At 39.4% G+C, this 27763-nt stretch overlaps 1 protein-coding gene across 9 annotated transcripts in view; it reads left to right on the top strand.

The window, feature by feature from the left end:
- The window catches only part of LOC127030419 (sodium channel protein type 3 subunit alpha), a 126467-nt gene that overhangs the window by 69953 nt on the left and 28751 nt on the right, over positions 1-27763 (top strand). For all 9 annotated transcript variants that reach the window (XM_050916879.1, XM_050916872.1, XM_050916871.1 and 6 more), the window contains 2 exons: positions 1592-2077; positions 26113-26233. In XM_050916879.1, coding sequence (XP_050772836.1) covers positions 1592-2077; positions 26113-26233 — 607 coding nt within the window. The remainder of the gene's footprint in view (positions 1-1591; positions 2078-26112; positions 26234-27763) is intronic.

The following is a 27763-nucleotide window of genomic DNA, read 5'->3' on the forward strand; positions in this document are numbered from 1 at the left end:
AGAGAGAGAGATTCTACAGCAATCAACATGGCTACTGCCATTCATTTTTCAGACTTAGCAACCTCATCATTAGGCCATCAGTGAAGTCAGTAGAAATGTGCAGAGCTCTTGATTGCTTGCTATGCAGCAACAACCTGCTCTGCATTTTTAACATTATTCTTTTTCCTCAGGCATAATATTTGAGCCTGATCCTGCATTTTTTTGTGCCCAAATATTTCTGTGACTTCAGTGAAGTTTTGAATGTGCAAGGTCTGCAGAATTCGCCCTTTAGTAGAACAGAAAGAAGTCTAGCACATTTGCACATGTGGAAAGTTTGATCACACCAAAATTACATTGATTGTTTTTTTTTTTTTTTGGTTTGACATCTGTCCTGGATTTACACTCTGACTGAGAGCCCTGTGTTTTTCTTAAATTTTTGTGGACACTTGTTCATTAGGAAATAGACTGACTGAGATTACAACTAGTCAGCCATCAAATGACTCATAGACTCATATAGGACAGCATCTACTCCTAGATGTGAAAGTGTGAATATCCCATGACCTTTAAATTATCCAGACCATTACTTTAAAAAGAGTACTATAGTGAGGAAGTTTACACCAGATTGTTTGATATCAATCTTGTATATATCTATCTAGATATAGACATATAGATGTATAATTGTCTATTGCTATGAACATTTAAAAGAAAATAGCCCGAACTTATGGAAGACTTTGGTAAAATAAAATAATAAAAATGTTTTGTCCTTTTGTGTACCGTCTGCTAGCCTACAGTATAAATAATAAACCATATTCTCAGAGCAGTATTGATACTAGCCTCATTAACAGGGGCGGCTCCAGGCCCCAGCACGCCGAAGGGGCGGCAGAATTCCTAGAGTCGCCCTGCTCGTTAATGTTTCTGGTGAACAAACAAAGAAGGCCATTGTAATATCAAATTCCGGAAAAATCACAGAAGAAATCATTGTGTGCTAAATAGAAAGATAAGCAAAACTGAAAGATTTTTTTTTAAATACTCCTCATGGGAGTACTGTAGGAGTTAATAAAGATTGTTAACCTTTCTATATAGTTGTTAAGCCATCCTATAGAATTTAACTGAAAATTACATTCCTGCTATAAATGTCTAAAGAGTGGTTAGACAATCTAAGGAGGACATAATTTTACCATTAAATTATGTAGTTTTTTACAATAATTTCTATAGAATCCTATCCTATCCTTGTTAAATTCTACCATATCTTTCAAAAGGGCTTGGTCAGTGTTCTCTCAACACTGATGATACAGCCACACAGAACTTTTTAAAGCTATTTTTAAATGAATAAACATTGTCTTGAGGTGTTTAGAATCCAAGAACAGCAGCAATATGTTAGTATGTGAGAATTTTGGAAGCTAAACTGATTTATTTTCATTATGTGGGTAAAGATGAACAGCACACAATAACAAGTGACATTTTTGTAAAACTTTCATATTTATTATTGTTTATCCAAAATAAATTAAATAAGTTTCTTTTTAAAAACAGTGTGTATAATTTTTAATTAGATCATGTCTTTTAAAAATACTAATTTCTTATATACACATATATATTTTTTCTCATCTTTTAGGTATTGAACCTGTTTCTGGCCTTGCTACTGAGTTCATTTAGTTCAGATAACCTTGCTGCTACAGATGATGATAATGAAATGAACAATCTCCAGATTGCCGTTGCAAGGATTCAGAAGGGAATAGATTATGTGAAAAAAAAATTACGGGAATTCGTCCAAAAAGCCTTTGTTAGAAAGCAAAAAGCACTAGAGGAAATCAAAGCACTTGAAGATTTAAACAACAAGAAAGACAGCTGCATTTCCAACCATACTGTTGTTGAAATAAGCAAAGATCTTAATTGTCTTAGAGATGGGAATGGAACTACCAGTGGTGTAGGAACAGGCAGCAGTGTGGAAAAATATGTAATTGATGAAAATGATTATATGTCATTCATAAACAATCCGGGCCTTACTGTGACAGTACCTATTGCTATTGGAGAATCAGATTTTGAAAATTTAAACACAGAAGAGTTTAGCAGTGAGTCGGATATGGAAGAAAGCAAAGAGGTAGGACTTTTTATATATGAAAATAATTAATTATGCACTTATTTATTCATTATTTAATTTGATTTTCAGTATTGTTTAATAAATCTCTTACTGTACTGTATAAAAATATTATACATTCAGAGTAATGTGTATGATAGTTTGGCACTGATCTACCTAATGATGCATCAGGATTCCTTAGATGCTGCATTTTTACTGTCAGTCTGGAAAAAAGAAAAAGTAATAGTCTACTTATTAGCTTACTTATTACAGCAGTTGTGTGATTTATAAATACGGCATTTCTTTCAGATTTTATTATGTGAAGTTTTAGGACATGATGCAAATTTCACAGGACATCATTTCAGTAGTAATTATAACAATGATTAGAGCTTGTGGAATCTGAGTATTGTTGAAGGCCCACGAGTATTATAATTGAGAACTCAAGGGTATCTCTCTGCACATATCTAATTTTTATATCTATATCTATGAAAGGTAAAAATATATATGTGGGCAATTTCTAAAGATGAGTACTAAAGACATCATAGTATAAGTAGACCAATGAATGATTTTTAGACCAGCTGAAAAATGTTGTAAATAATCTTACTGGAGAGTTTGAGCTCAGAGTATATAGCCAGCTGAAGTGCATTTAGACCAGTACCTTAAAAACTGTGCAAAAGTACAGACTAACCATTATATTGTATAGAACTGTAGCAGTAGCTTACATGAAAAAAATACTATTATTGCTGTAACTAAGTGTTGGTTATTGTGCAAAAGCAGACAAAAGATTTTTTTTAACCAAAAACGCCCTGGAGATTAATGGGTATAGATAATATTCTCTGACAAAAACAATGAGGCGTTTGGTGGCACTTTAAATACTAACAGATTTATTTGGGCATAAGCTTAGATTGGTAAAAAAGCCACTTCTTCCATGCATCTGAAATGGGTTTTTTACCCACGAAAGCTTATGCCCAAATAAATCTATTAGTCTTTAAGGTGCCATCAGACTCCTCGTTTTTGTGGATACAGACTAATACAGCTACCCCTCTGATACCTGATTCTTAGACAGAGAAAACTTTGTACCATGGAGTTATGGCTCAGAGTACATATTATAAGTTAAAGGTAAGTAAATTCAAAACAAATTTTCAAAGACATAATTATTTTTTAAAATATTAGAAATCCAGGAATTTGGGCTTTAAGATGTTTACAATCTAAATCCTCAATTTAGACTAGACCTGGTTCTTGTATGGCTTGTGGGTGAAGTGCAGAAAGTATACAATATGTGTGATGCTTCATCATTACAGTAGGTTTTCTTTTTTCTATCTAGGAGCTACACGTCTATGACGGCATATAGGGGGTAGTCTGTTATCATTTTTTTTAATGATGCATATATAATAGATGGCACTTGGAACCGTACTGACCTGTGAGGAATAATTCTTTATTATGTGCCACCTTGGCCCCTCAAACTTGTCGCTTGTCTGTGGTATTCAGCCTCTTTCTATGGTTCAGGCTCACCACAGCCAGAGAACCAACAGTACCTTATGGCATACTTAGGGCATGTCTACACTTACCTCTGGAGCGATCGATCCAATGGGGGTCAATATATCATGTCTAGTGAAGACGCGATACATCGACCACTGAGAGCTCTCCCGTTGACTCCAGTACTCCACTGGAGTGAGAAGCGTAGGCAGAGTCAATGGGAAGTGTCAGCAGTTGACACTGCAGTAAGTAGATCTAAGTATGTCAACGTTAGCTACGTTATTCATGTAGCTGAAGTTACGTAACTTAGATCGATCCCCCTTCTCCTCCCCCAGTGTAGACCAGGACTTAGTATCAAAACATCTTGGTTGGCACTTTTGAATAAGAACCCAAGTAGAGTTTAGGCACAATTCCCTATCATTAACTTCAGGCGGTGAAGGACCTCTCAGCAGGATGAACTGTAGATTATCTCAGAAACAGTCTGAGATTCAAAAATGTCAAATACAATAAAATGTGCTAAAAAACAGAGAGAAGAATAAATCTAAATGGTATCAAATACACACTTAGATCTAAGGATTCCATACACTCACCTAATCATGAGGCCTAATTGTTTCAATTTAAAAAAATTGTGATGCTCACAGCATTAGCAAGCTGTGTCAATTAGTTTCTCAAGCCCTTTTTCTTTTCACTCTGGCATGCCAAAGTTCTAGTCACTGGTTCTGTGACCTTGAATCTTTCAGAGGAACTTCCTTGTTTCTCTCTCTAGAACCTCACTCCTCCTTTCCTTCATTTTCCTTATACGCTGGAGAGTCTTTGAAGTCAAGATGTGAGCTACCTGCATTAGAATTCTAGCCATGAAGCAATCTTTTTCATTAGCATATTGGTGATAAGTTTGATCAAGTCCAGCATCTGTGTCACTAACTTGGCCTCTACCACGATGTCCATTCTGTGCTCCAATTTTATTTTATATTGGATATTATGTTCTTTACCAACTTCTGTCTCTGAAATACATTATTTCTAATGCTCCTTTGGACTTGCATACGCACTCAGAATTTCTCCCCTGCTGATACTTGTCCTTAAATATGTAGCTACCTCTGTATTCCAGGCTAAATTACAATCTTTCCATTGCCCGCAGAGAATCTCTGAATGCCCTTGCTTATATGTTAAACGATAGACCAGTTTCGCTCAGTGAGTCATACAGCTCCCATATTTTCAAAGAATGCCATATATTTTAACAGCCAATATCAGATATGATTTATGGAAAGATGGTTTTCCCATAGTCACAATATGCTATATGTCTAATCAGGAATGTGAAGTTTATGCCTTTATTTATGAATTGCACATCGTTTTAAAGAAGGCCTGTCAGCACACCCATTTGAAGATTAAGAATAAGCCACTGTGGTTTTTGTGGTCAACATTTTTGGTATGAATGGACAAGTTCGTCTGAGAGCTCTTTCCATCCCCCCCCGCGCCCCCCCATTTAATATTGTTTGTGTGACATTGTCTGTATGTTTTCAAACTTTCAAATGTTTGGATTACTTTCAAGTTGAACCTTACTTCTAAATTTTCTGCCTTTTTAATGGTTGTGTTTGATAAATACAATGATATGTGCTTTTCTCCAATCTAGCAAAGTTATTTTTCTGAGAAATTCCTTAGAATTTTTTTTTTAAATGTTTCTGATATGCATTAGGAACTAGGGAGGCTCATAAGTTCTGTAGGGCACTTGGAGTCAAGGAATGGGATAGAGTAAAGCTCCCTAGAAGTTCTATATGGATTTTGACTTCCCAGTTGACTTCTACGCGTTAGCTACTCCATACACTCCAGTCTCTGTTTGCTTCTTTAGGCTCCATACCTTCATTCCATCTCTCCATCAAAGCCTTTTCTCCCTTCAGCAATTCTATAGTCCCCAAGACATTAGTATATCAACATGAGCCAGGGTCCTGATGCAGGCTTTAGATGAATCATTAAGTCTTCAGGGAGGAAAACTTGGCACTGCAAGCAAGAATCAATACAAGGAACCTAAGAGAGAAGTGGTCAGATGACTTCGGCTGGATGGAAGCGGGCTGGTGAAGGCTGCAAAATTCATCAGCACAAGCATGTGGCGCTTAAGAGTTCTGCAAGCAAACTGCATGGGGGGCAAGATGGCCCTGGAAATTTGATTTCCATAGGGCTGTAGTAATCACTAGTAGCAAGAGAAATTGGAGTCCAGCTGCTTGTGCTGGTCTTTGCTCGTGCACTATTACTGGCAGTGGTTAGCTACCTAACATTCAAATATGCACATTTACAGTGTGTATAAATGAGTGTTGGGTAGTTAAGGAATGGTGCCATAGTAGTTAGGAATTCCATGTTTATTTTTATCTCAAGCCCCATTATTTTCCATTCTTCCCTACTGGATTAGCTCCGTCTCTCACCGTGGGGGAAGATGCCACTATCTGTACCTCTTTTGTATGTGTAGAAATGCTGTCACCTGCCCTTTGCTGGGAGTATGTGAGAAAAAATTCTGATGCTTGGTGAGCAAGTTGTGAAGATTCTGTTGCCACCAGCCTAACCCATGCATATTGATGATTCTGCTACTCGCTGTCTTCCATACACAGGAGGCTGAAGATTACACATACCTCCTGTCCCAGGGTTTAAAAATTAGACCTCTGGGGAGACACAATATCATCCGCTCCACTTTCTCTCTCAAGGGATTCCATTAAAACATAACTCCTGCTGGGAGATGGTCTGGTATCTCAGAACCAGGAGTAAGGATGAGACAGCATTTTCCTTCCCCCAAACATCGCACAGGGTTCTTAGAGTACTCTTAGCACATCAGAATGCCCTCAAAAGACACCTCCTTCAATAAAACTTCATTTTACCAGGAAGGAGTTGTGGGAAGCTATGTTGGCTCAGGTACTAAAGTATTAACAATTTTTTTCTGGTGTCATTGGTGGCATAGCCACTGATTCTAAGAGCAATATTTTAGGGGAGAGCACTAGACACATTTATTTGACTATCTGTCTCCATTGACAAGACATAACAGAAGTGGGGTGAAGGGAGCTGAGGAAGATGCCAGGAGCAAGTAATTGAGTTGAAAATTACAGCTGCTGCTAGTTGAGAGAATGGACTTCAATTTTCCTGTTTTTGCACCCAAATAAATCAGAGTGCAAAAACCCCCTAGCAATCAGTTTTCTTTTTGAAGGCTGTCTCCACACGAAACAGGCTAGAGACTTGCTTTAAGAAGAAAGAAAGAGAAAGACAGAAAGGTGTGACTAATTTGCCAGTGAATAAATAAACTTCCCAAATGTGCCTTTCCCTGTCTTAAAAGTGTTTGGTCCTCTAGAGATCTCACCAAAATCATTCAAATAAATCTCATTAGAAATTTCTAGGACAATTTGTGTTTTAGATAAAATGTGGCAAAACCATTTGACATTCTTTCAAAAAATATCTATTATTTCTGAGTCCCATATTCCAAAAACAACTCATCGAAATCATCTCAAATTTGGTTGAAAAAGTTTCCCTGGCCTACATTTGCCAAATATTAAAGGGAAAATGACATTTATAGGATATTAGGGGAAGAGGTATTAGAATGGAAACTAAATTACAATCTTAACTTTGGAGAGGTAACTGTCTCTTCATAATACAGTTTATTGAAGGAGTATCAGAGTACTCAGTGCTATGCTAGATGTAGTCTAAATATTCAGTACAATCAGCAATGCACTTCAGAAAAATGAAGTGTCAGAGGGGTAGCTGTGTTAGTCTGGATCTGTAAAAGCAGCAAGGAATCCTGTGGCACCTTATAGACTAACAGACATTTTGGAGCATGAGCTTTCATGGGTGAATACCCACTTCGCCAGATGCATGTAGTGGAAATTTCCAGGGGCAGGTATATATATGCAAGAAGCTAGAGATAATGAGGTTAATTCAATCAGGGAGGATGAGGCCCTGTTCTAGCAGTTGAGGTGTGAAAACCAAGGGAGGAGAAACTGGTTCTGTAGTTGGCAAGCCATTCACAGTCTTAGTTTAATCCTGAGCTGATGGTGTCAAATTTGCAGATGAACTGAAGCTCAGCAGTTTCTCTTTGAAGTCTGGACCTGAAGTTTTTTTTGCTGCAGGATGGCCACCTTAAGGTCTGCTATAGTGTGGCCAGGGAGGTTGAAGTGTTCTCCTACAGGTTTTTGTATATTGCCATTCCTAATATCTGATTTTTGTCCATTTATCCTTTTCCGTAGAGACTGTCCAGTTTGGCTGATGTACATAGCAGAGGGGCATTGCTGGCATATGATGGCATATATTACATTGGTGGAGGTGCAGGTGAATGAACTGGTGATGGTGTGGCTGATCTGGTTAGGTCCTGTGATGGTGTCGCTGGTGTAGATATGTGGGCAGAGTTGGCATCGAGGTTTGTTGCATGGATTGGTTCCTGAGCTAGAGTTACTATGGTGCGGTGTGCAGTTACTTGAGAATATGTTTCAGGTTGGCAGGTTGTCTGTGGGCGAGCACTGGCTTGCCATCCAAGGCCTGTGAAAGTGTGGGATCATTGTCCAGGATGGGTTGTAGATCCCTGATGATGCGTTGGAGGGGTTTTAGCTGGGGACTGTATGTGATGGCCAGTGGAGTCCTGTTGGTTTCTTTCTTGGGTTTGTCTTGCAGTAGGAGGCTTCTGGGTACACGTCTGACTCTGTTGATCTGTTTCCTTATTTCCTCGTGCCGGTATTGTAGTTTTGAGAATACTTTGTGGAGATTTTGTAGATGTTGGTCTCTGTCTGAGGGGTTAGAGCAGATGTGGTTGTACCTCAGTGCTTGGCTGTAGACAATGGATCGTGTGATGTGCCCGGGATGGAAGCTGGAGGCATGAAGGTAGGCATAGCGGTCGGTAGGTTTTCGATATAGGGTGGTGTTAATGTGACCATTACTTATTTGCACCAAGGTGTCTAGGAAGTGGTCCTCCTGTATTGATTGGTCCAGGCTGAGGTTGATGGTGGGGTGGAAGCTGTTGAAATTGTGGTGGAATTTTTCCAGAATCTCCTTCCCATGGGTCCAGATGATGAAGATGTCATCAATGTAGCATAGGTAGAGAAGGGGCGTGAGTGGACAAGAGCTGAGGAAGCGTTGTTCCAGGTCGGCCATAAAAATATTGGCATATTATGGGGCCATGCGGGTGCCCATAGCGGTGCCACTGATCTGGAGATATATATTGTCATCAAATTTGAAATAGTTGTGTGTGAGGATAAAGGCACAGAGCTCAGCAGCCAGTGTACTGTGGCATCATCAGGGATACTGTTCCTGACCACTTGTATTCCATCTGTGTGTGGGATGTTTGTGTAAAGAGCCTCTACATCCATGGTGGCTAGGATGGTGTTTTCTCAAAGGTCACCAATGCATTATAGTTTTCTCAAGAAATCAGTGGTGTCACGGAGATAGCTGGGAGTGCTGGTGGCATAGGGTCTGAGCAGAGAGTCCACATATCCAGACAGTCCTTCAGTGAGAGTGCCAATGCCTCAGAGGATGGGGTGTCCAGGATTTCCGGGTTTGTGGATCTTGGGTAGTAGATAGAATAACCCTGGTTGGGGCTCTGAGGGTATGTTGATTTGTTCTGGTATTAGTGTAGGGAGTGCCCTGAGTAGATGGTGCAGTTTGTTAGTGTATGCCTCATTGGGATCTGAGGGAAGTGGCATGTAGAATTTGGTATTGGAGAGTTGTCTGGCAGCCTCCTTTTGGTAGTCAGACCTGTTCATGATGACAACAGCACCTCCTTTATCAGCCTCTTTGATGATAATGTCAGGGTGGTTTCTGAGGCTGTGGATGGCATTGCATTCTGCACGACTTAGGTTATGAGGCAAGCGATGTTGTTTTTCCACAATTTCTGCCTGTGCATGTCAGCGGAAGCATTCAATGTATAGGTCCAGACTGTCATTTCGACCCTCAGGAGGAGTCCATGTGGAGTTCTTCTTGTGCTGTTGGTGGGAGGGTACCTGTGTATCAGTGCGCTGTTCAGTGTTATCCTGAAAGTATTCTTTGAGTCGGAGACGGCGAAAGTAGGCTTCCAGATCACCGCAGAACTGTATCATGTTGGTGGAGGTGGCAGGTAGATATACTTATTGGAGATATACTTGTACTTTTAAATGCATACGATCGCAGGGCAGAAAGAGAGTCCCCGAGATAGGACAGACTTTTCTTCTGGGCTGAGTGTGTAGTTGAATAGATTGATGATATTGCTGGGTGGGTTGGGGGTACCACGGTTGTGGCCCCATGTGGCAGGTAGGAGTTTAGACAGCTTACAGTCCTTTTTCCTTTGTAGAGAGGTGAAGTGAGTAATGTAGATCTCCTGTCTTATTTTAGTGAAGTCCGTTTGTATGGAAGTTTGGTTATTAATGAGAGTCTCCAGGTTGGAGAGCTCTTTTTTGATGTTTTCCTGTTTGCTGTATAGGATGCTGATCAGGTGGTTCCTCAGTTTCTTTGAAAGAGTATGGCATAATCTCTCACTGTGGTCTGTGTAGTATGTAGATAGCAGTGGATTTTTTACCTTTAGTCCATTTGGTATGATGTCCATCCATTTGCATTTGGAAAGGAAGATGATATCTGTCTGTATTTGTGCAAGTTTCTTCATGAGCTTGATGGATTTCCACTCCATACGGCTAAATGCAGTGCCTTGCATGATGTCAAGTATTAGAGGAAAAATGAAGTTATCTATTCTGCATTGTCCCTGTATTTTACAACTGTTTCACCTCTGTCATGATATTGCACTCATAGACCTTCCAGAGACATGTCCCATTTGACTTCAAAACAGTATCTAAGTTCCTCCAAGTAATACCACATACCACTTTTTTTAGAAGTCTGCTAGCTCTTTATCAGCTGATACCTTCAAAAGAGGCCATTTGTGTGGTTAACTCTTCATACATTAAATTAAACACTGTTCATAGGAGGAGATAATACTAGCTTGGCTGGTACATGACTGTCTCCCACAGGCTCTTCATGTCTTCCTAAGAAAAGTCTCAACAGCTGACATATTGGAGATATACTTGTACTTTTAAATGAATATGATCGTTACTTACTCTGAAACATTTAGACAGCTATATGTTTCTCTTTTACATGTACGGGAAAGACAGCAGTTCTTTTGTCACTACCCATCTGTATCTCCGACAAATTCCCTGGTACCATCTACTTAGTGCACCTGGTATACCTTTCCCATGTGGACCCTAAAATACCCCTGTATATACTTATACATGTACTCTGGGCAGCTGCACACACATTTTTGCCTGTGAATTTTGGGTCTTCATTTAAGAAATAAGACTGCCTACTTTGAAATTGTTTCATTTACAACAATGAAAGCAGCTACAATTTTTACAGTGCCTTGAGACATCACAAATCACTTTCCAATAACACTGGGAATGCCCTCCCCCAATCCCTATGTGAACATAGAAGACCCTGAACATAGGTGGAACTATCATAGTGCCACTTTGTGGAGTATAAAATATGGCTGATCCATACAATGTATGGAGTGGGTTAACCTTCGCATGCATCAGAATCCTAGCTATTGTAGTCTGTACCAGTTAGCAAATATTAAGTGGATTAAAATGCCGGCAAGAAGAGTATTACAGTAAACAATCTGGGGGATTAGAAGTCAGAATTAGTATTGGTGCATCAGAGAAGAAGAACTGAATCCTAGATATTTTTCCAGTTAGTGGAAAGCTGGCTTTGTAACTGCAGATGCATGACTATCTGAAGAAAAGGCCTGAATCAATCAGAATTCCAAGATTCCTGACCACAGGTGAGGCTTATTTTGAAGATTCTTCTTATTAGCAACCCTCAATTGCCAGCAAAGAGTTACCATTATCTGGCAGTTGCCAAGAAGTGGAAGTCAAGTTAGTGAGGGTGCAGCCAGGGAAGGAAGTGCTGGGACATGCCTTCCCTGGCTTCAGCCTTGTAAACCAGCCTGTGCACAGGGCAGCAGCGGGAAGGGGAGCAGCAGCCCAGATGCCATGACTTTCTACAGGAAGTGGAGGCACTGGGCGCTCACGGATCTGCACAGTCCCTCTCCTTGTGCTCTCAGGGGATTGGGGCTCAGCTGTTCCAGCGCTTCCTTTCTTGAGTGCAGCGCCTCAGCAGGGCACAGCCTGGAGAGTGCAGAGAGAGAGACAGTGCAGCTCCAGCTGGCACCCTCTTTCTCTGCTACTGTCCTTCCCACTGCCCCTGTAGCACCAGAAGGAAGCACTGGAATGTGCTGAGCACCCGCTGCAGGGACTACAGCCAGAGAAAGCACATCCCAACACTTCCTGCCCTGGCTGCAGCCTTGCTAACCTGCACCTTGGGACTTTCTTAATAAGCATCATGCTGTTGCCAATATCCAAATCCCATTAACACTAAGGTCAATTGGACAGGACTGGTTCCCACCAAAATGTTGCTATTAACCAGAAGTTGTTAATATATGGATTGCTATTAAACAGAATTCACTGCATATATGAATCATCATAAAATTGGAGGAATAAATCTCAAGTTAATATTTGAAATCAGCAATAAATAGTTCAGGTTAGCAATGTTAAAATGATTCTTTAACATCGATGCCCCCTAATCCTCAGAACAAGGATTGAAATCCTGGCCTCTCATTGACTTTGATGGGGTCAGGATTTCACCCAAGATCAGTAAATAGTAGGAAAAGAGAAGGTGTTGCCCCTTCCTACAGCTGTGAATAACTTGATCAGTGTGTTCACAGTTTTGCAGACCAATAGCCTGAATTCCCCTGCCTTACTACCTGGCCAATTCAAAGGGCCAGTTCCTTCCCAAATGGCACTACACCATCCAAAGTATCAGCTTCTTTAGATTGTCTGATAGGTTGGATCTGTAATGTGTCAGCCCACTGTCTCAAATGCCACTGATGGGCCAGGTCCAACCATCCAGCTGGCCCATTCCTTCCCAAATGGATCAAGAAACTTTAGAAAGTCAAATATTCATAAAATAATAATGTTAAAGTAGTTTTTTACATAATACAGTACCTCACAATATCTAATTTGGATTGAAATTCAAGGAGAATTAACTGTTTTCTGAGGTATTTCTACATGTAAATTCTATCATTGTTAAAAGAATGGAAGCAGGAACTATACAACAGGAAAACCTCAAAGTATTTTGCTTATTGTATGCATTCAGTTTAGAATGATAAAATATGCACACAGTCAATTAAATGAAGAATAAATAATTTAAGCATGAAAATTTGAAGAATATTCTGCCAAGAGTTAAAATAATGTTTAAGATTTATCTTTAAAGCTATAGTATACTTTCAAAATCTGTGCTAGCCATATTATTATGTAGTTAGTTCATTTTTGTTTCTTAATTGTGAACCACAATTTTGCAGAACAGTTATTAGCTTCAACTCCTATATTTTATATTAATCTGATGATACTAGCTATAAAATTACAGTTGATCCTTAGGAATGTTTTTTTAACTCTTTTGTCAGCCAATATGTATCCTCCTTTTTGCCAACTGATAAAATATTTAGTAAATATATTTTAACTGTTTTGAAGCCATGTTTGAATTAGAGTTTCCAAAGAGAAGAAAAGTAGAGGTACTATAATCTTGAACTTCATTGCCTACCGTTCTTACTTCTCACAGGGGTAAAACCAATCTGGAGCAATCAAGAATGCAGCTCTGGTGCTTTTTAACCAGGTAGAGCAACGTATCACCACTTTTACACAGGTTACCTAAGCAAGTTATACGTATATAATCACTTTTTTAATGGATATTGACTGGCCTGCATGCAACTCAGCTATGTTCCTTCCCCATCCCTTGCAAGATAGTAGAAATATGCACAGCTGCTCTCTGCTGAGTCATGTGACTCACATCACAGCATGGCCAGGCAAGACTGGCAACCCCAACATACATTTGACTCTGCTAATGACTCTTCTAGATATTTTTTATGAAGTACTTTAACAATAACTGCATGCTATTCAGGTTTTGGTAATATGGATCAAAACATTAAAGGAATGTTCAACTTTAAAAAGAACAAAGAAAAAAGGGAGCATGCATAGTTTTTAAAAATATAAAAACAACCCTTTTTGATTCAGCCCTTATAAATGTATTGTTTTAATAAAGGAAGTACTAGATGATTTATGTACTGCTTATTGTCACATTTAAATTCCTTAATGAATAGAATTGGAACATTTCAGAATCTACCCAGTCACAAAAATATTTACATTTATTTCTATTTTGAAATGTTTAATGCGAACTTGCTAGGTACTAAGAGCAATATTCTGTATTCATTTGGGCATCCACATATCTTGAATTTTCATAAACTGCATATGAATAGGACACACAATTTATGCCAAAAGTAATATTCAGCCGAAGCAAATAGATAAACAAAAAACACTTCATAGAAGAGAAGAGAGAACAGAACTGCCAAAAAAAGCCTTTACAAACATTCTCTTCCAAAAACCAAAGAAGCTAAAAAACATTTGCATAATAAAATTCTTCCATCAAATACAATTATTTTGGAATGCACATGTTATGATACCTGAGTCTGTGTTTCAAATCTGGGACTCATATTACTCAATGTAAATCAGAGTAATTTAAGCAATCAACATTTCTTTTTAAAAAGTTACACTGTTACATTTATCCACTGTTCGTTTTTAATAAAAGTCAAATGTACTCTCCATTGCAGCATAATTGACAGAACTTTCACTGACAGATAAAAGCATATATGATATAAAAACTGATAAAAGTTTTATAAATGTTTATAACATTTAGAAAAGTTATGCACCTGTTTTTGCTCTATTGCCAATGTAAATCTGGAGCAACTCTACTGACTTTAACGGGATTGCTGTGGATTTACATCAGTGTAGCTCTGAGTAGAATTTGACATGATTGCAGCAGTTTAGGGACCTTGTCAGGACTAAGGCTCCAATCCTGCTATTGGACCCATAGGGACAAAATGTTGTGCCCACATGGAGCTTCACTGACTTCCAAGGGAATCTGCACAGATAAGAATCCAACTGCAGGGTTACTACCAAAAATTTGAGTGGATTACAGAAAAAAAGTCACAGGGATGCCTTCCATCCTCCTATGTAACAAGATGGCTGTGCTGGGGGGAGCATTTGATCCATCTTGTTAAAGGTTTAGCAAGATTAACTCTGTGCTGTTCTCCCCCACACCCAGGAGGCATTATGGCACAATATGTCTTTCAAAAGAAAAATGCCACCATTCAGGTCATGCACCCACTCATAAGAAGATTTTGCCTCATGGGAGACATAACTGAGCCTTCATTGTTAAAATTATGTATGGTTTAGACATTTTACATCTACATTTTAATTGATCTTAACTAGGCAATAGCTAAAATCTCCCTTATTGGAACTTATGGGCTCATACAAATTCATAGTACTATGTAGCATACACCCTGTTTCAGTCTCAGGGCAAATATCATCATGATATAAACCAAGATATGCTCGAGCTAATCCAAAAGACCAGAATAAAGCTCTAAGAGATGTAGTTAGCAAAGTTATTTTCACAGTATACATGCAAACTTCATGATATTTGGATTAATGATTTGGTTCCAGGCAATTTTGAATAGGGAATTCCTTTATTTATATTATATCAAACAAATCATACAGCAATTTGTAACAGTCAAAACTCAAAGTTTGAAATGAATAGCTGGATTATTAAAGGCAATTTGTAATGGCTGAGTCCCTTTATTTATATTATTGTCACTTTGAATCATGAAGCACTTCGTAAAGCTTAAAATTTTAGCAGCCTGCTCCTGCTCCCATTGTAATCTACAGCAAAATTTAATGGGGGCAAGAATGGGTCTTAAGTGAATGCGTTCTGATGGAAATGGGCCCAACAACATGCTGTTGGTCAAGGTTTGTTCTGATGATTTAAGCTGTTGAAATCAGAAAATGCACTACTTTCAGAAGAAGAGTACATAGGCTCACTATACACTCTAATGAATGTAGTTACTCAAATATTCTGGTTGTTACTAAACTATTACTATTTATGTCTTTTTGTCACATTCTATACAATAATGTGTAAAGTTATATATTTTCTCAGAACAACACTAAACTCATAGAAGTAGTTTTTCCTTGATACTCTGGGGGGGGGGGGAGGAGGTTCTGCTCTAATTTGTTTTGCTGATACAGGCCTTGAGAATGCTGCATCATAAACAAATAGTTTCAAATGTATCCCTGTATAGAATAAGACACCTCTCTGCAGGTACTGATCAGAATCTACAGTGAATGGGATATTCTAAGGGCTGACAATCCTATACATAAAATGAAAGGAGAACTTTCTTGGTATTTTTATTGGTATTACTATTAGAAAAATCAGTATTAAAACCTTTTCTAAACTACAAACATTCTTTCTTAATTTTAGGGGGGTTTGTAATTTACTTCACTTGATTTTCAACACTTGTGATTGCTTGAGATTGCCTGAAAAATAAATGAAGAGCATGTGAAGGAATTGCACCTTTTGTTATATTAATGAAAATAAACTACTCTTCTCTCATTTGCTGTTTAACAAATGTAACAATTGTGATATCTGGAATAGTGGCAACAGAGTCCTGTGTTGGGCAAGAACAGTTAAATAACTGACTTTACTTTTCATTGACAATCATTGGAAGTATTAATGATGGATAGTTACCAGCCTTTATTCTATGGCCCTTGATGTCAGTGACTAACCTCTTACTGATTTCAGTGGTGAAGGATGAGGCCATAAATGAGTTCTATTCTACCTTTTTAAAATATATCATATTATTATTCTCACCCTGTACAGCTTTACATCATTTAAAGAAGGGACAGCTCACAATTCCAGTGTCAGGAAGAAATTCAGTCTTATAATTATGTCTTAGTAAATAAACAGATGCATAATTAGAGTATGAGTTCCCAAATCTTACTTTTCCTTTTTAAAAGAGACACCCTGCCCTTTTCTTTCCCCTGTACCTCCATTTATGTGCTAGTAACTGTCAATTTTTTCTTCCTTTGCTACATAGATGATATCCACAATTAAATGATGAAAGCAAAATCCTAAAATACGTCAATATAAACCACATTTTTTTGTTTTTGTTTTAAATGTCTGTCTACTTATTTACAAAAACATATTCTTTAGTTTAAATATATCTACTTTCAATATTTTGATGCTTATGATCTTCCTCATGTTCTGATATTAAAGATTAGTAATTACATTATTCATAAATGTTACCAATTTAGAGGCAATTCTCACATAATTATTTAACATATTTTAATTTTGGAAATCATTGAATTAATATTATTAAAGCCTATTATGAAAACTGAGTTAAACTGGATTTATGGCAAAATATTAAACAAAGTGTGTGAGAGCTTATATACATATGTTACATCACATACATGTACTTTTTTGTGTTTTATAATACATATGTAGTATATATATAAAATAAACAATGAGCTCAATTATGCCTAATTAAGAATATATACGTACATACATGCTTGATACTTAGTTATTCCTCCTGTAAACTAAAAGGATGCACATCAGGATGGAGGCAGTGAGGAGGGAGGTGTGATGATATCCTGGTAGCCAAGTAAAGCTAGAATAGTTTGCAATGTTATCCAAATCCTGAGATAATTATCTTACTCTCCTCACCCCTTGCCTGTATGTTTCATGTATATGGTGTCTCACACAATATTTTACAAGAGAACTTTTTGGAATTTTTTGGATTGTTCTATTTCAGGACAAATCCTATATATAAATTTGATGTTTATTTCATTACAATCATAGTTATGCAATACAACTGTGACATCAAAGGTGGCTTAGCTAATTATTATGTAGCACAGGTGACTTTAATTCACTGAAACAGTGTCTTTGGGCAGTGTTGGATACCGAAATGTAATCCTGAAATTTTCTATCAACAAAGTTGGAAATTCTTACAAAAATGCTTAAAACTATCCATTTTATCTGGAGAGAGAGGAATTGCTCACCTAAACCTGATTAAGAGATCTGCCTGGTCCATGTGATCTACCATAAAACCAAACCATTTCCTTATTTTCCAATATCTTTTTCTTTATTAAACACTTTTTAATACATTAAAAATAAGTTTTTATTTTACAGCATTCTTTATCAGAAAAAAGAGAGAGAGAGAGAACATGAAAACAGCCCTTTTAAAAGTTGTGTTTTACTCCAGTGTGAGTCAAGTAGTTTGTTCAATGACTGATTTTTAGGTACCAGAAAAAAAAATCAAAATAATCCACTAGTTGGACCTAATAAATACATTATCCAGTGTTCTTTTCAAAAGCAATACTTGTGGACAAACTGGTCTCTTGTAGGTCAAAGCACTAAAGAGATGTGATCTTCCAATCAGAAATCATGTCCATTAATGCTACAATCACCAACTATCAAGTGAAAATTTTAAATTCTGCTGCATCAGCACCTATCAGATGAAACATTTAAAGTGATGTCTTTCAAGATAACAGAAGTACAATTACTAAAATAGGATCAGGATTTCCTACTTTGAAAACCAATTATCTGTAAATGCTTTCATGTATATTGTTTGTAAAGTACTTGACTGTGTGACTACATGTATCCAGCAAGAGGAGATTAACAACATGCAACAGTATTTGAGTCCAGTGACATCTTCTTGTAACAAATGAGGGTCCTTTATTATAACAAAATTATTATTTTGTATGACGTTCACATCAAAACAAAATAAGGATGGGTGGCATTGCATTTCATATAACCATAGCATACAACACCAAGTCTAAAGAAATAGAACTATGATATCTGTCAGCTCCTAAAATGTGTAGCACAATTAAGGCCCCAATCCTGTAAAAACATACCCCCATGAGTAATTTTAGGCATGTGAGACCCGATCCAACTCAAGTCAATGGGAACTCAGTGGGAATCCTCATGAGCATAAAATGAAAGTTACTTGCAACTGGAGTTCTTTGAGATGGCTCTGTATATTCATGCTTCTGGGTATTGCACTGCCTAGTGGTGCCTAATGGTGGACCCCTTTTTATCCCTCCCGTCAGTATCTCTGAGTGTTCTGAGGGCAAAGCTCTATAAAGGGGCGCACCCTCTAACACCTCAGTTCCTTCCACTGCCAACTCAGAAAAAATAAAAATAAAAGGACTCTGAGAAAGTGGAGGAGGAGGGTGGGAAGTGTATATATGCAGAGCCACCTCCAAGAACTCTGGTTACAAGTAGCCTTCATTTCTTCTTCGAGTGGCTTTGCATATTCCCACTTATGGAATAGTTTGATAAACAGTACTGAAAATAATCTCAATGAAGGAACAGAGTCTTCATTGAACAGAGACTGAAGCACAACTCTATCAAATCTAGCATCAACCCTTAGGATGGCCAATCACAAACCCCCAGAATACCAGGCATTCCAGTACTTTCCAGAATGGCGGTGGGCCCATCCCTACTGGCATGTCCCTACCAGACAGGGGACAAACCATTTAAAACAAGAACTGTCTATCTTAAAATGAGATGAATGGCCTGCCTTTCAGCCATTGATGCCAAATTGAGAGCATAAAGTTTAGAAAAAGTGTGCACAGAACTTCTGGTTGAAGCAGTGCAAATTTTAGTAACAGGGAGTTGCGCAGTACAAGCAAAAGGCATTGCCACAGCTCTGGTGGAATGAGATGGTACTGTTGTAGATACAGGAATTTCTGCTAACATGTAACATTCAACAATGCATTCCGTTATCCATCTAGAAAATATCTGGGGAGACACAGCATGATCCATGTGATTCTTAGAGGAAGAGATGAATAATCAGGGGCGGCTCTAGGTATTTTGCTGCCCCAAGCATGGCAGGCAGGCTGCCCTCGGCAACTTGCCTGCGGGAGGTCCCCGGTCCTGCGGATTCAGCAGCACGCCTGTGGGAGGTCCGCCGAAGCCGCGGGACCAGTGGACCCTCCACAGGCATGCCGCCGAAGGCAACCTGCCTGCCACCCTCACGGTGACCGGCAGAGCGCCCCCCTGGCTTGCCGCCCCAGGCACGCGCTTGGCGTGCTGGTGCCTGGAGCCGCCCCAGTGAATAATCTAGATGATTTTCCAAAAATTTTAGTTCTATTTAAATAATATGCAACAGTTCCTCTATCTAAAATATTTCAAACTGATTCCCCTTTATTACTAGGTGGTCTTGGAACAAATACCAGCAAATTAATTGTCTAATTAATGTGAAATTCAGAAATGACTTTTGGCATAAGCTTAAGATCAGGTCTAAGAACCTCCTTTATGAAAATATGTATGGTGGATCAGTCCCAAGGCCTTTAATTCCTTTAATTTCTGGCTGACGTTACGGCAAAAATGAATGTCATTTTAATACATAAACACTCAGCCAAGGGTTCAAAAGCTGACTTCACAAATGTAGATAAAAAACAAATAAAATCCCAAGGAGAGACAGGCGAGTCCAAAATGTCTCAAAGGATATTAACTAACAATTGAAGATTTTCTAGATTTGGCCTGTAAACCTGAGACATCCAGTGCTGCATTGGCCTCATTCTAAGATGTGCAAACAGAGTCATGTAAGTCTTAGCTGCCATGAGACCCAGGAAGAAAATTACTTTCTGTGTTAGAAATATTTGAGAGTTTAAAACATACAGCACTATTTTAAAAAAACTGTCCTCTGGTAAAAAGATATTTCCTATCACCAAGTACAATATGGAGTCTATGAATACAATTCTCTGGGTTGGACAGAAATTCAACTTTTTGACATTCAGAAGCATCTCCAAGTCTGAAAAAATGGTGGTTGTATAGCAGTATGGCTTGCTAGATCCTTGCGAACAGCAGCCTTCAACAGGCAATCACTCAATTATGGGTAAACAAAAATACCCTGCTTTCTCATATGAGCTGCTACTACAGAAAGGCACTTTGTAAACACTATTGGTGTGGTTAACAGGCCAAATGGGGTCATGTTGTATTGGAAATGGCCTCCCAACACCTTGAAACAAAGGTACTTGTGATGACTGTATTGGCAGTAATATGAAAATATAGTGTCCTTTCACTCAAGCATCACAAACCAATCTATAGCTGAAAGTGAAGGGATTATGGATGCCAGGGCTAACATATGTAACTGAAACTTTCATATGTAGTTGTTCAGATTCCTTAAATGTAAAATCAGATGAAACTGTACTTTTTCTGTACCAAAACGTCTCTTGAATAAAACCCAGCCTCTCAGGTTTTAGATACCTCCTCAAAAGCTCCTATCAGAAGGAATTTCTGCACTTCTGAAAGTAAAATAGCCTCATGAGAAGTTTCCCTGAAAAAGGTAGGGTACAAAGAATTGAAAGGGAGCAGTTTCTCAAATCGAATGACCTAGTCCTTTTCTATAATTTCTAGCACCCATTTGTCCAATGTATTATCTGTCCTCCATCTGATGAGAAAATATGCTAGCTTGTCTCCAAACAGGAAGGGAAGGATCTCCACTGATTGATTCTGGATTCTTGATCCTGTCATAAAATCTGAGGCTTGGTTGTTCACCAAAGACAACAGGGAAGAAGCAGATTGTTTAGATTTAGACTTTGATTTGAAAGACTTTTTGTTTTGACTCTGGAAAGACATAGCCTGTTGGTGTTGTTACTGATGTCTTTGATTCAGGGGGAAATAAGTCAAGGAAGACTGTGTTTCTGATAATGGAAATGAGTAGTCAAAGGTCTCCTCCTGGTAAAAGAAATCAAAGCCCAAATAGGAGCTTTTGATCTTGTCTCCTTCAGTTTTTCCAGCAACTTATCCACCTTTTCACTTAAAAGACCATCCCCTACCTCAATTCTGATATCCTGAGCCAGAGAAGAGCAACAAAGCCAAGCTTGTCTACTCCAAGTAACTGCATATGCCAATGCTATAGCAGAAGAGTTCAAGCTGTCCAGAGAAGCTCCAAAAGCATCCTTTGCCATATTTTGAGCTCCATTTGATAATTTCCTTTTGTTATCTGGCAAATTCTGCACAAACAATGCCATCTTTTTCCATAGGTGGAACTGAGAGTGGATCATAGTTGCTTGATAATTTTCCACCCTAATACCAAGAGGGGAAGAGGAGAATACTTTTCTCCCTAAGGAATCAATATTTTCCCTTCTCTATCAGTGCTTGTCCAGACCTCAACATGCTACTGGCAGCAGCCACAACCTAATGAATTAGGTACAGGTTGTGTGTAAAAATATGAAAACTGCTATGAGGGTATCTAATATAATTTTTCTTCCTTCTTGGAAATAGGCTGGCAAAAAGTAAAAGTGGACCAAACAGATGTAGCTCGCTGCAGTAGTGCATCAAGAATTGATAACAAACTTCCTACTCTTGTAGGTAAAACAATGTCAAACACTGGATGGGATGTTTTCTCCACAGCTACTGAAGTTAATTTCAATGTGAACACTATGTGATCCATCAGGTCATGTCACTGCAGAGGATCCTCAAAAGGAAAAGAGGCAGAAGCCGCTCCCACATGCTCATCTGGTGACAAATCAGGATCAGAGTCTGTGTCAGTCTACTCTTGTTCAAAAAGAGAAGTTATCTCTGTATCTTCTTCAGACAGACAATCAGGTACCATTATCTGAGATGCAGACAGATCTAGTGGAACTGGATCTGAGGATTTCTCCACCACTGGATCCTTTACAGATAAAATATCACCTCTCCATCCATAAGGAGGACGACTGAAAAATTCCTGTGGCAGCACCCATTAAGGCCATGGACTCCTGGACTGCCAGTCTCCCCCACAACTGTGATGTGAGAACATAGCTGCAGGAGGAGGATCAAAAAGAAGAAGCAGGAAGAAACAGTCTCTTTATTCTTCCTCTGTCATCCTCTAAACACGGATCTTGCCTTGGATCAGTGATGGATTGCACTGAAGAAAGTAATGGACCCAGAGATTGGAGAGCAATAAATGGGGCAAAAACTCTTTGTGGGGACACTACTGGAGTCTTAGGAGGAGAAGGTGTAGACGGACCAGGAGAAAGACTAATAATCTCCTCTGCTCTTCTCCTTTTTTCAGGAGAATCAACACTGAATTCAGAACTGATGAAGCCTGTCTCTTCCTCTCTTTCAGACCCAAGAAGCCCTCAGAAGCCAAATGGTGTACAACAGCCAAAGTAAATATATTCTATGGACCTGAAGATGGAGCTGGAACTGGACAGAGGTCGAAGTTGGAGCTGAAGACCTGGATGGCATGGAATCTGGTGAAATACACAGATCTGCCCACTTGGTACTTGAAGCTGAAGCCAGAGCCGTCCTGGGTTTTGAGGCCCTGTCAGAATCAGAGAGATCTGACAAATCTGAAATGAGGGATCTGGCACTGTTAACAGTGGTTGTCTTCAACCTTGACTGCTTCTTTGGAACCAACACAGCTGGAGCTGACAATCTGGCTCTTGGTTCTGTAGCAGGCAATCTGCTCTTCATCATCACCTGTGCCTTTGAAGCCCTGGCTGCTTGAGCAACAGGATCTGGAGACAGACCCAACAAAGGTTCTGATTTCCTCCAGCCTTTAAAGTGTTTCATCTTGCAGGAGTAAGTGACAGTATGTCCCAGTATGGATCCTTGAGGTCCTCACTACTTACCTCTCTCCATTATGAAAACTGACCATTTATTCCTACCCTTTGTTTCCTGTCTGTTAACCAGTTACTGATCCATGAGACGATCTGCCCTCTCACCCCATGACTGCTCCTTTGCTTAGGAGCTTTTGGTGTTGGACCTTGTCAAGGGCTTTCTGAAAGTCTAAGTAACTATATCCATTGGATCACTCTTTTCCACAGGCTTGTTGATACCTTCAAAGAATTCTAACAAATTGGTGAGGAATGATTTCCTTTCACTAGGAAACAGCAAGCCATGTTGACTCTTCACCAACACATTGTGTGTATCTATGCATCTGATAATTCTGTTCTTTAGTATAGTTTCAATCATCTTCCTTGGTATTGCCAGGACTGCCTCTGGAGCCTTTTGTTTAAAAAATTCAGTATTACATTAGCTATTCTCTAGTCATTTGGTACAGAAGCTCATTTAAGTGATAGGTTACATACTGCAGTTAGTAGTTCTGCAATTTCACATTTGAGCTCCTTCTGAACTCTTGGGTGAATACTGTCTGGTCCTGGCACCTTAGTACTGTTTAATATCTTAATTTGTTCCAAAACCTCCAATACTGACATCTCAGTCTGGGACAGTTCCTCAGATTTGTCATCGAAGAAGAATGGGAATCTCCCACACATCCTCTGCAGTTAAGACAGACAAAGATTTCATTTAGCTTCTCTGCATTTAGCTTCTGCTTTTTCTTCATTTTCACCAAGCTACTAACTAACTAACTAACTAAAACTATACTAAACAATTACCAAGACATTAAGAACTAGAAAAAAAACCCAGATCCGAATGGTCTGGAGTGCTTCACTTCCATCTGGCACAGTGGTTGGAAGGAACTGAGGTGACAGAAGGCACAGCCCCCACTCCTTACAACATCTGGAGATGCTGAGGGAAGAGGCAAAGGGGCTGTGCAAGTGCTCTAACAGACACTGCTTGGAGAAGGTTCTAACATCAGACACCACCAGGTAGCACAATACCCATAAGTGGAAATATGCAGAGCTGCTCAAAGAAGAAATTATAACGTTTACAGGATATCATACTTATTATTTAGATATGGATTACTGATCTACAGTAACCCTATTTCTTTAGGCCTGCTCCAAAGCCCAGTGCAGTCAATGGAAAGAGTCACATCTATTTCAATTATGTATGGATCATGTCCTTTGTTTCCAAATAATTTAAGGCCTGATTCTGCAAGCTGTCTCCTGACTGTAATATCAGTCCTTAACTAAAGATCAATAGAAAATGTAGTTTTCAGAACTGTTCATCTCCTTTACAAAAGCTACACAAAATTCCAAAAAAGCCACAAGAAATCATAAAGTAACATCTTATCAAGGTTTATACTGAAACAGACGGTCACAGCCAGTCAGAGCTCAGGTACAGTCACTGCCTTTCAACCACATTATAGTTTTCTGTACAGTGTGCAAGTCTCAGCATTCTGATTGATATCCTCAGAATTTGATGTCTATATGTTCACAAACATGACTACTCCTGAATCTCATGTCTACATTTAATCAATCATTTTGTTTATCATTTTATTCAATTAAATATTTGTTCATTAGATATTTTAGCAAGGTAACAACTACCTGAGAGTGGTGCCTATTGATTCACTAGTATCCATATCCTGAGCTGATAAAAGTGTCAGGCTAGATCCTCAGGGTGGTGTAAATTTGTGTAGCTTAACAGAGGTCATGCTCCCCTTGATTGGAAGTCAATGGAGCTATACCGATTTACACAACATCTCAGGATATGGCACATCATCCTCAAAGTACTTTAGCCTAGAATAGGATTGTTATTTCATGATCAGGAATCAGACTCAAATTTTCAATGTAAGTAATGCCTCTAAGTTATTCTGTATGCTAATACAATACAGGATCAATCTTTAAATAATGCTCCTAATCAGCATCCAATTATCAGTATTAATGTCTCATGTATGTAGTGTACTCGATGTACTTACATGAATTCCTATATAAATCTGTAAAATTAATTGTAGAGTATGTAGCAATTCCTGACATTATAAATTATATGGCAATAACACTAACAGTTTCTTACCAATACTATAATCTAAATTACAGTGATGTAGCATATTACTTCTACGGCTGCATGGTCTTTAATGATGTATTTCACTAGGGTGCTTTCTTTAAGGCTGAAGACTTGGTTACATTACCTATTTAAAACTGAATAAGAATGTATTTCTGATTGAAGTAATTCAAGACACAAATCAACAAAATATTAACAGCTAAAAACATGTTACAAACTCTTTGATGAGTGCCTGTTTTCACTTTAGTTGTGCTCAAAAATAAATGCATTTAAAAATAGTTTTACTTGCAAATTTAAAAGCAAATACTGCTGCCAATAGACCACTGGCCTGATTCAAAGTCCACTGAAGTCAGTGGAGAGGTTTCCACTGAGTTCAGCAAAACCTCCACGGAAGTCATTAGGAGTTTTGCCTGAGTAAGGACTGCATGATTTGACTATATATAAAGATAATACATGCATAGTGGAAGATAATGCAAAATAGTGGCTTGTCCTAAAGTTCATTTGCTGCTCCTCTCAACTGACATTATAGAAAGATACTTAAACAACAGGTCATGTGTACTCATAAGGATTGCTACTGGAAAAAAGATCTAATTTTCAATATTTCAATCCACACACTGTATATTTTAGAGAAAATACCATTTGTAGCAGACATGAAGATATGCTGATTTCTGTTGGTTTGGTCATTGTGCTGGAAAGATTAAGTGACATTCACAGTTTCATCCAATATAATAGGGAGTGAAATAACTAACAGTATGGCATATGCAAATTGACCAATTTTAATATTATTGAACCTTAATTTCAGAATTCTTACACATGGATCAGGTTAGTGGGCAAATTATTTTTTAGAATTTCCTATAAGAAGATATTCTAGAAATCAAAACCACGCTACATAGATTTTAATATGATGATTTTACTTATGGTAATGCATATTGTCAATATGTATTTACTGATAATCTTATTTATAGTTACGGAGCACTGGCATATTTCAATGTCTGCTGTGAATAATATAATACGTAGTGAGGAGAAAAAAATTTCCTGTGGGATTTTATTTTCAGAAGCTAAATGCATCCAGCTCATCTGAAGGCAGCACAGTTGATATTGCCCCTCCTGGAGAGGGCGAACAAGCTGAGATTGAACCTGAAGAAGCTCTTGAACCAATAGCCTGTTTTACAGAAGGTAACAAAACACAATATTGCCTAAAGATTGAATCAAGCCCCAGTTTGCTAACACAAACACAATTTGCTTCTACAGCAGTTGGCTCTTGAAACACCATGGGCCTTCTTGGTTTCACTAGCCAAGAGAAGCTACTCCCTTCTCAGTGATAACAATCAAAAGTCAGGGCTTGTCTACATCAGAAAGTTGCAGCGCTGGTGAGGGAGTTACAGCGCTGCAACTTAGGAGGTGTACACATCTGCAGGGCACCACCAGCGCTGCAACTCCCTGTTTGCAGCGCTGGCCGTACTCCCGTTTTGTCTCGGGTGTAGAGGATCCAGCGCTGGTGATCCAGCGCTGGTAATCAAATATAGACACTTACCAGCGCTTTTCTTGACCTCCGTGGAATAAGCAGGTATCCCAGCATACCTGAGGAAGCCTCTGGTAATCAAGCTGGTCTCCTTCCCCGGTTTGCTCTCGCGTTCCCCGAACCCCGAGCAAGCAGGTCTCCTTCCCTGAGGTTTGCTGGGTGGTTCCGGGAACGCGAGAGCAAACCGGGAAAGGAGACCAGCTTCGCCGCGGTTTGCTCTCGCGTTCCCCGAACCCCGAGCAAGCAGGTCTCCTTCCCTGAGGTTTGCTGGGTGGTTCCGGGAACGCGAGAGCAAACTGGGAAAGGAGACCAGCTTCGCCGCGGTTTGCTCTCGCGTTCCCCGAACCCCGAGCAAGCAGGTCTCCTTCCCTGAGGTTTGCTGGGTGGTTCCGGGAACGCGAGAGCAAACCGGGAAAGGAGACCAGCTTCACCGCGGTTTGCTCTTGCGTTCCCCGAACCCCGAGCAAGCAGGTCTCCTTCCCTGAGGTTTGCTGGGTGGTTCCGGGAACGCGAGAGCAAACCGGGAAAGGAGACCAGCTTCGCCGCGGTTTGCTCTTGCGTTTCCCGGAACCACCCTGCAAACTGCAGGGAAGGAGACCTGCTTGTTCGGGGAACGCGAGAGCAAACCGCGGCGAAGCTGGTCTCCTTTCCCGGGTTTGCTCTCGCGTTCCCCGAACCACCCAGCAAACCGCAGGGAAGGAGACCTGCTTGTTCGGGGGTTCGGGGAACGAGAGAGCAAACCGGGAAAGGAGACCAGCTTCGCCGCGGTTTGCTCTCGCGTTCCCCGAACCTCCCTTGAAGCCGCCCAACAGCACTGCAGTGTGGCCACATCTAACACCACTTGCAGCGCTGGTTGCTGTAAGTGTGGCCACTCTGCAGCGCTGGCCCTATACAGCTGTACTAATACAGCTGTAACAACCAGCGCTGCAAAATTTTAGATGTAGACATGGCCAAAGTAAGATTTCTCTGGAAGGTGGCTAACTCTCCTCCCTGCTCAGTCGCTAATATGTCTCAATATTAAGGTACTTGCAGTATTAATTTTTCCAGTCCTATGATTGTGTTTTGTAGTCACTAGAGAAGGCCTTTAAAACGTGGAGCAACTCTGTTTTTCTGAGAGAAAAAGAAGTGACATGGGCCAACAGCCACAAACACTACTGTATTTTGGATATACAGTAGAACCTCAG

Source organism: Gopherus flavomarginatus, chromosome 10 (assembly GCF_025201925.1).
Source record: "Gopherus flavomarginatus isolate rGopFla2 chromosome 10, rGopFla2.mat.asm, whole genome shotgun sequence".
NCBI classification, from domain to species: Eukaryota; Metazoa; Chordata; order Testudines; family Testudinidae; genus Gopherus; species Gopherus flavomarginatus.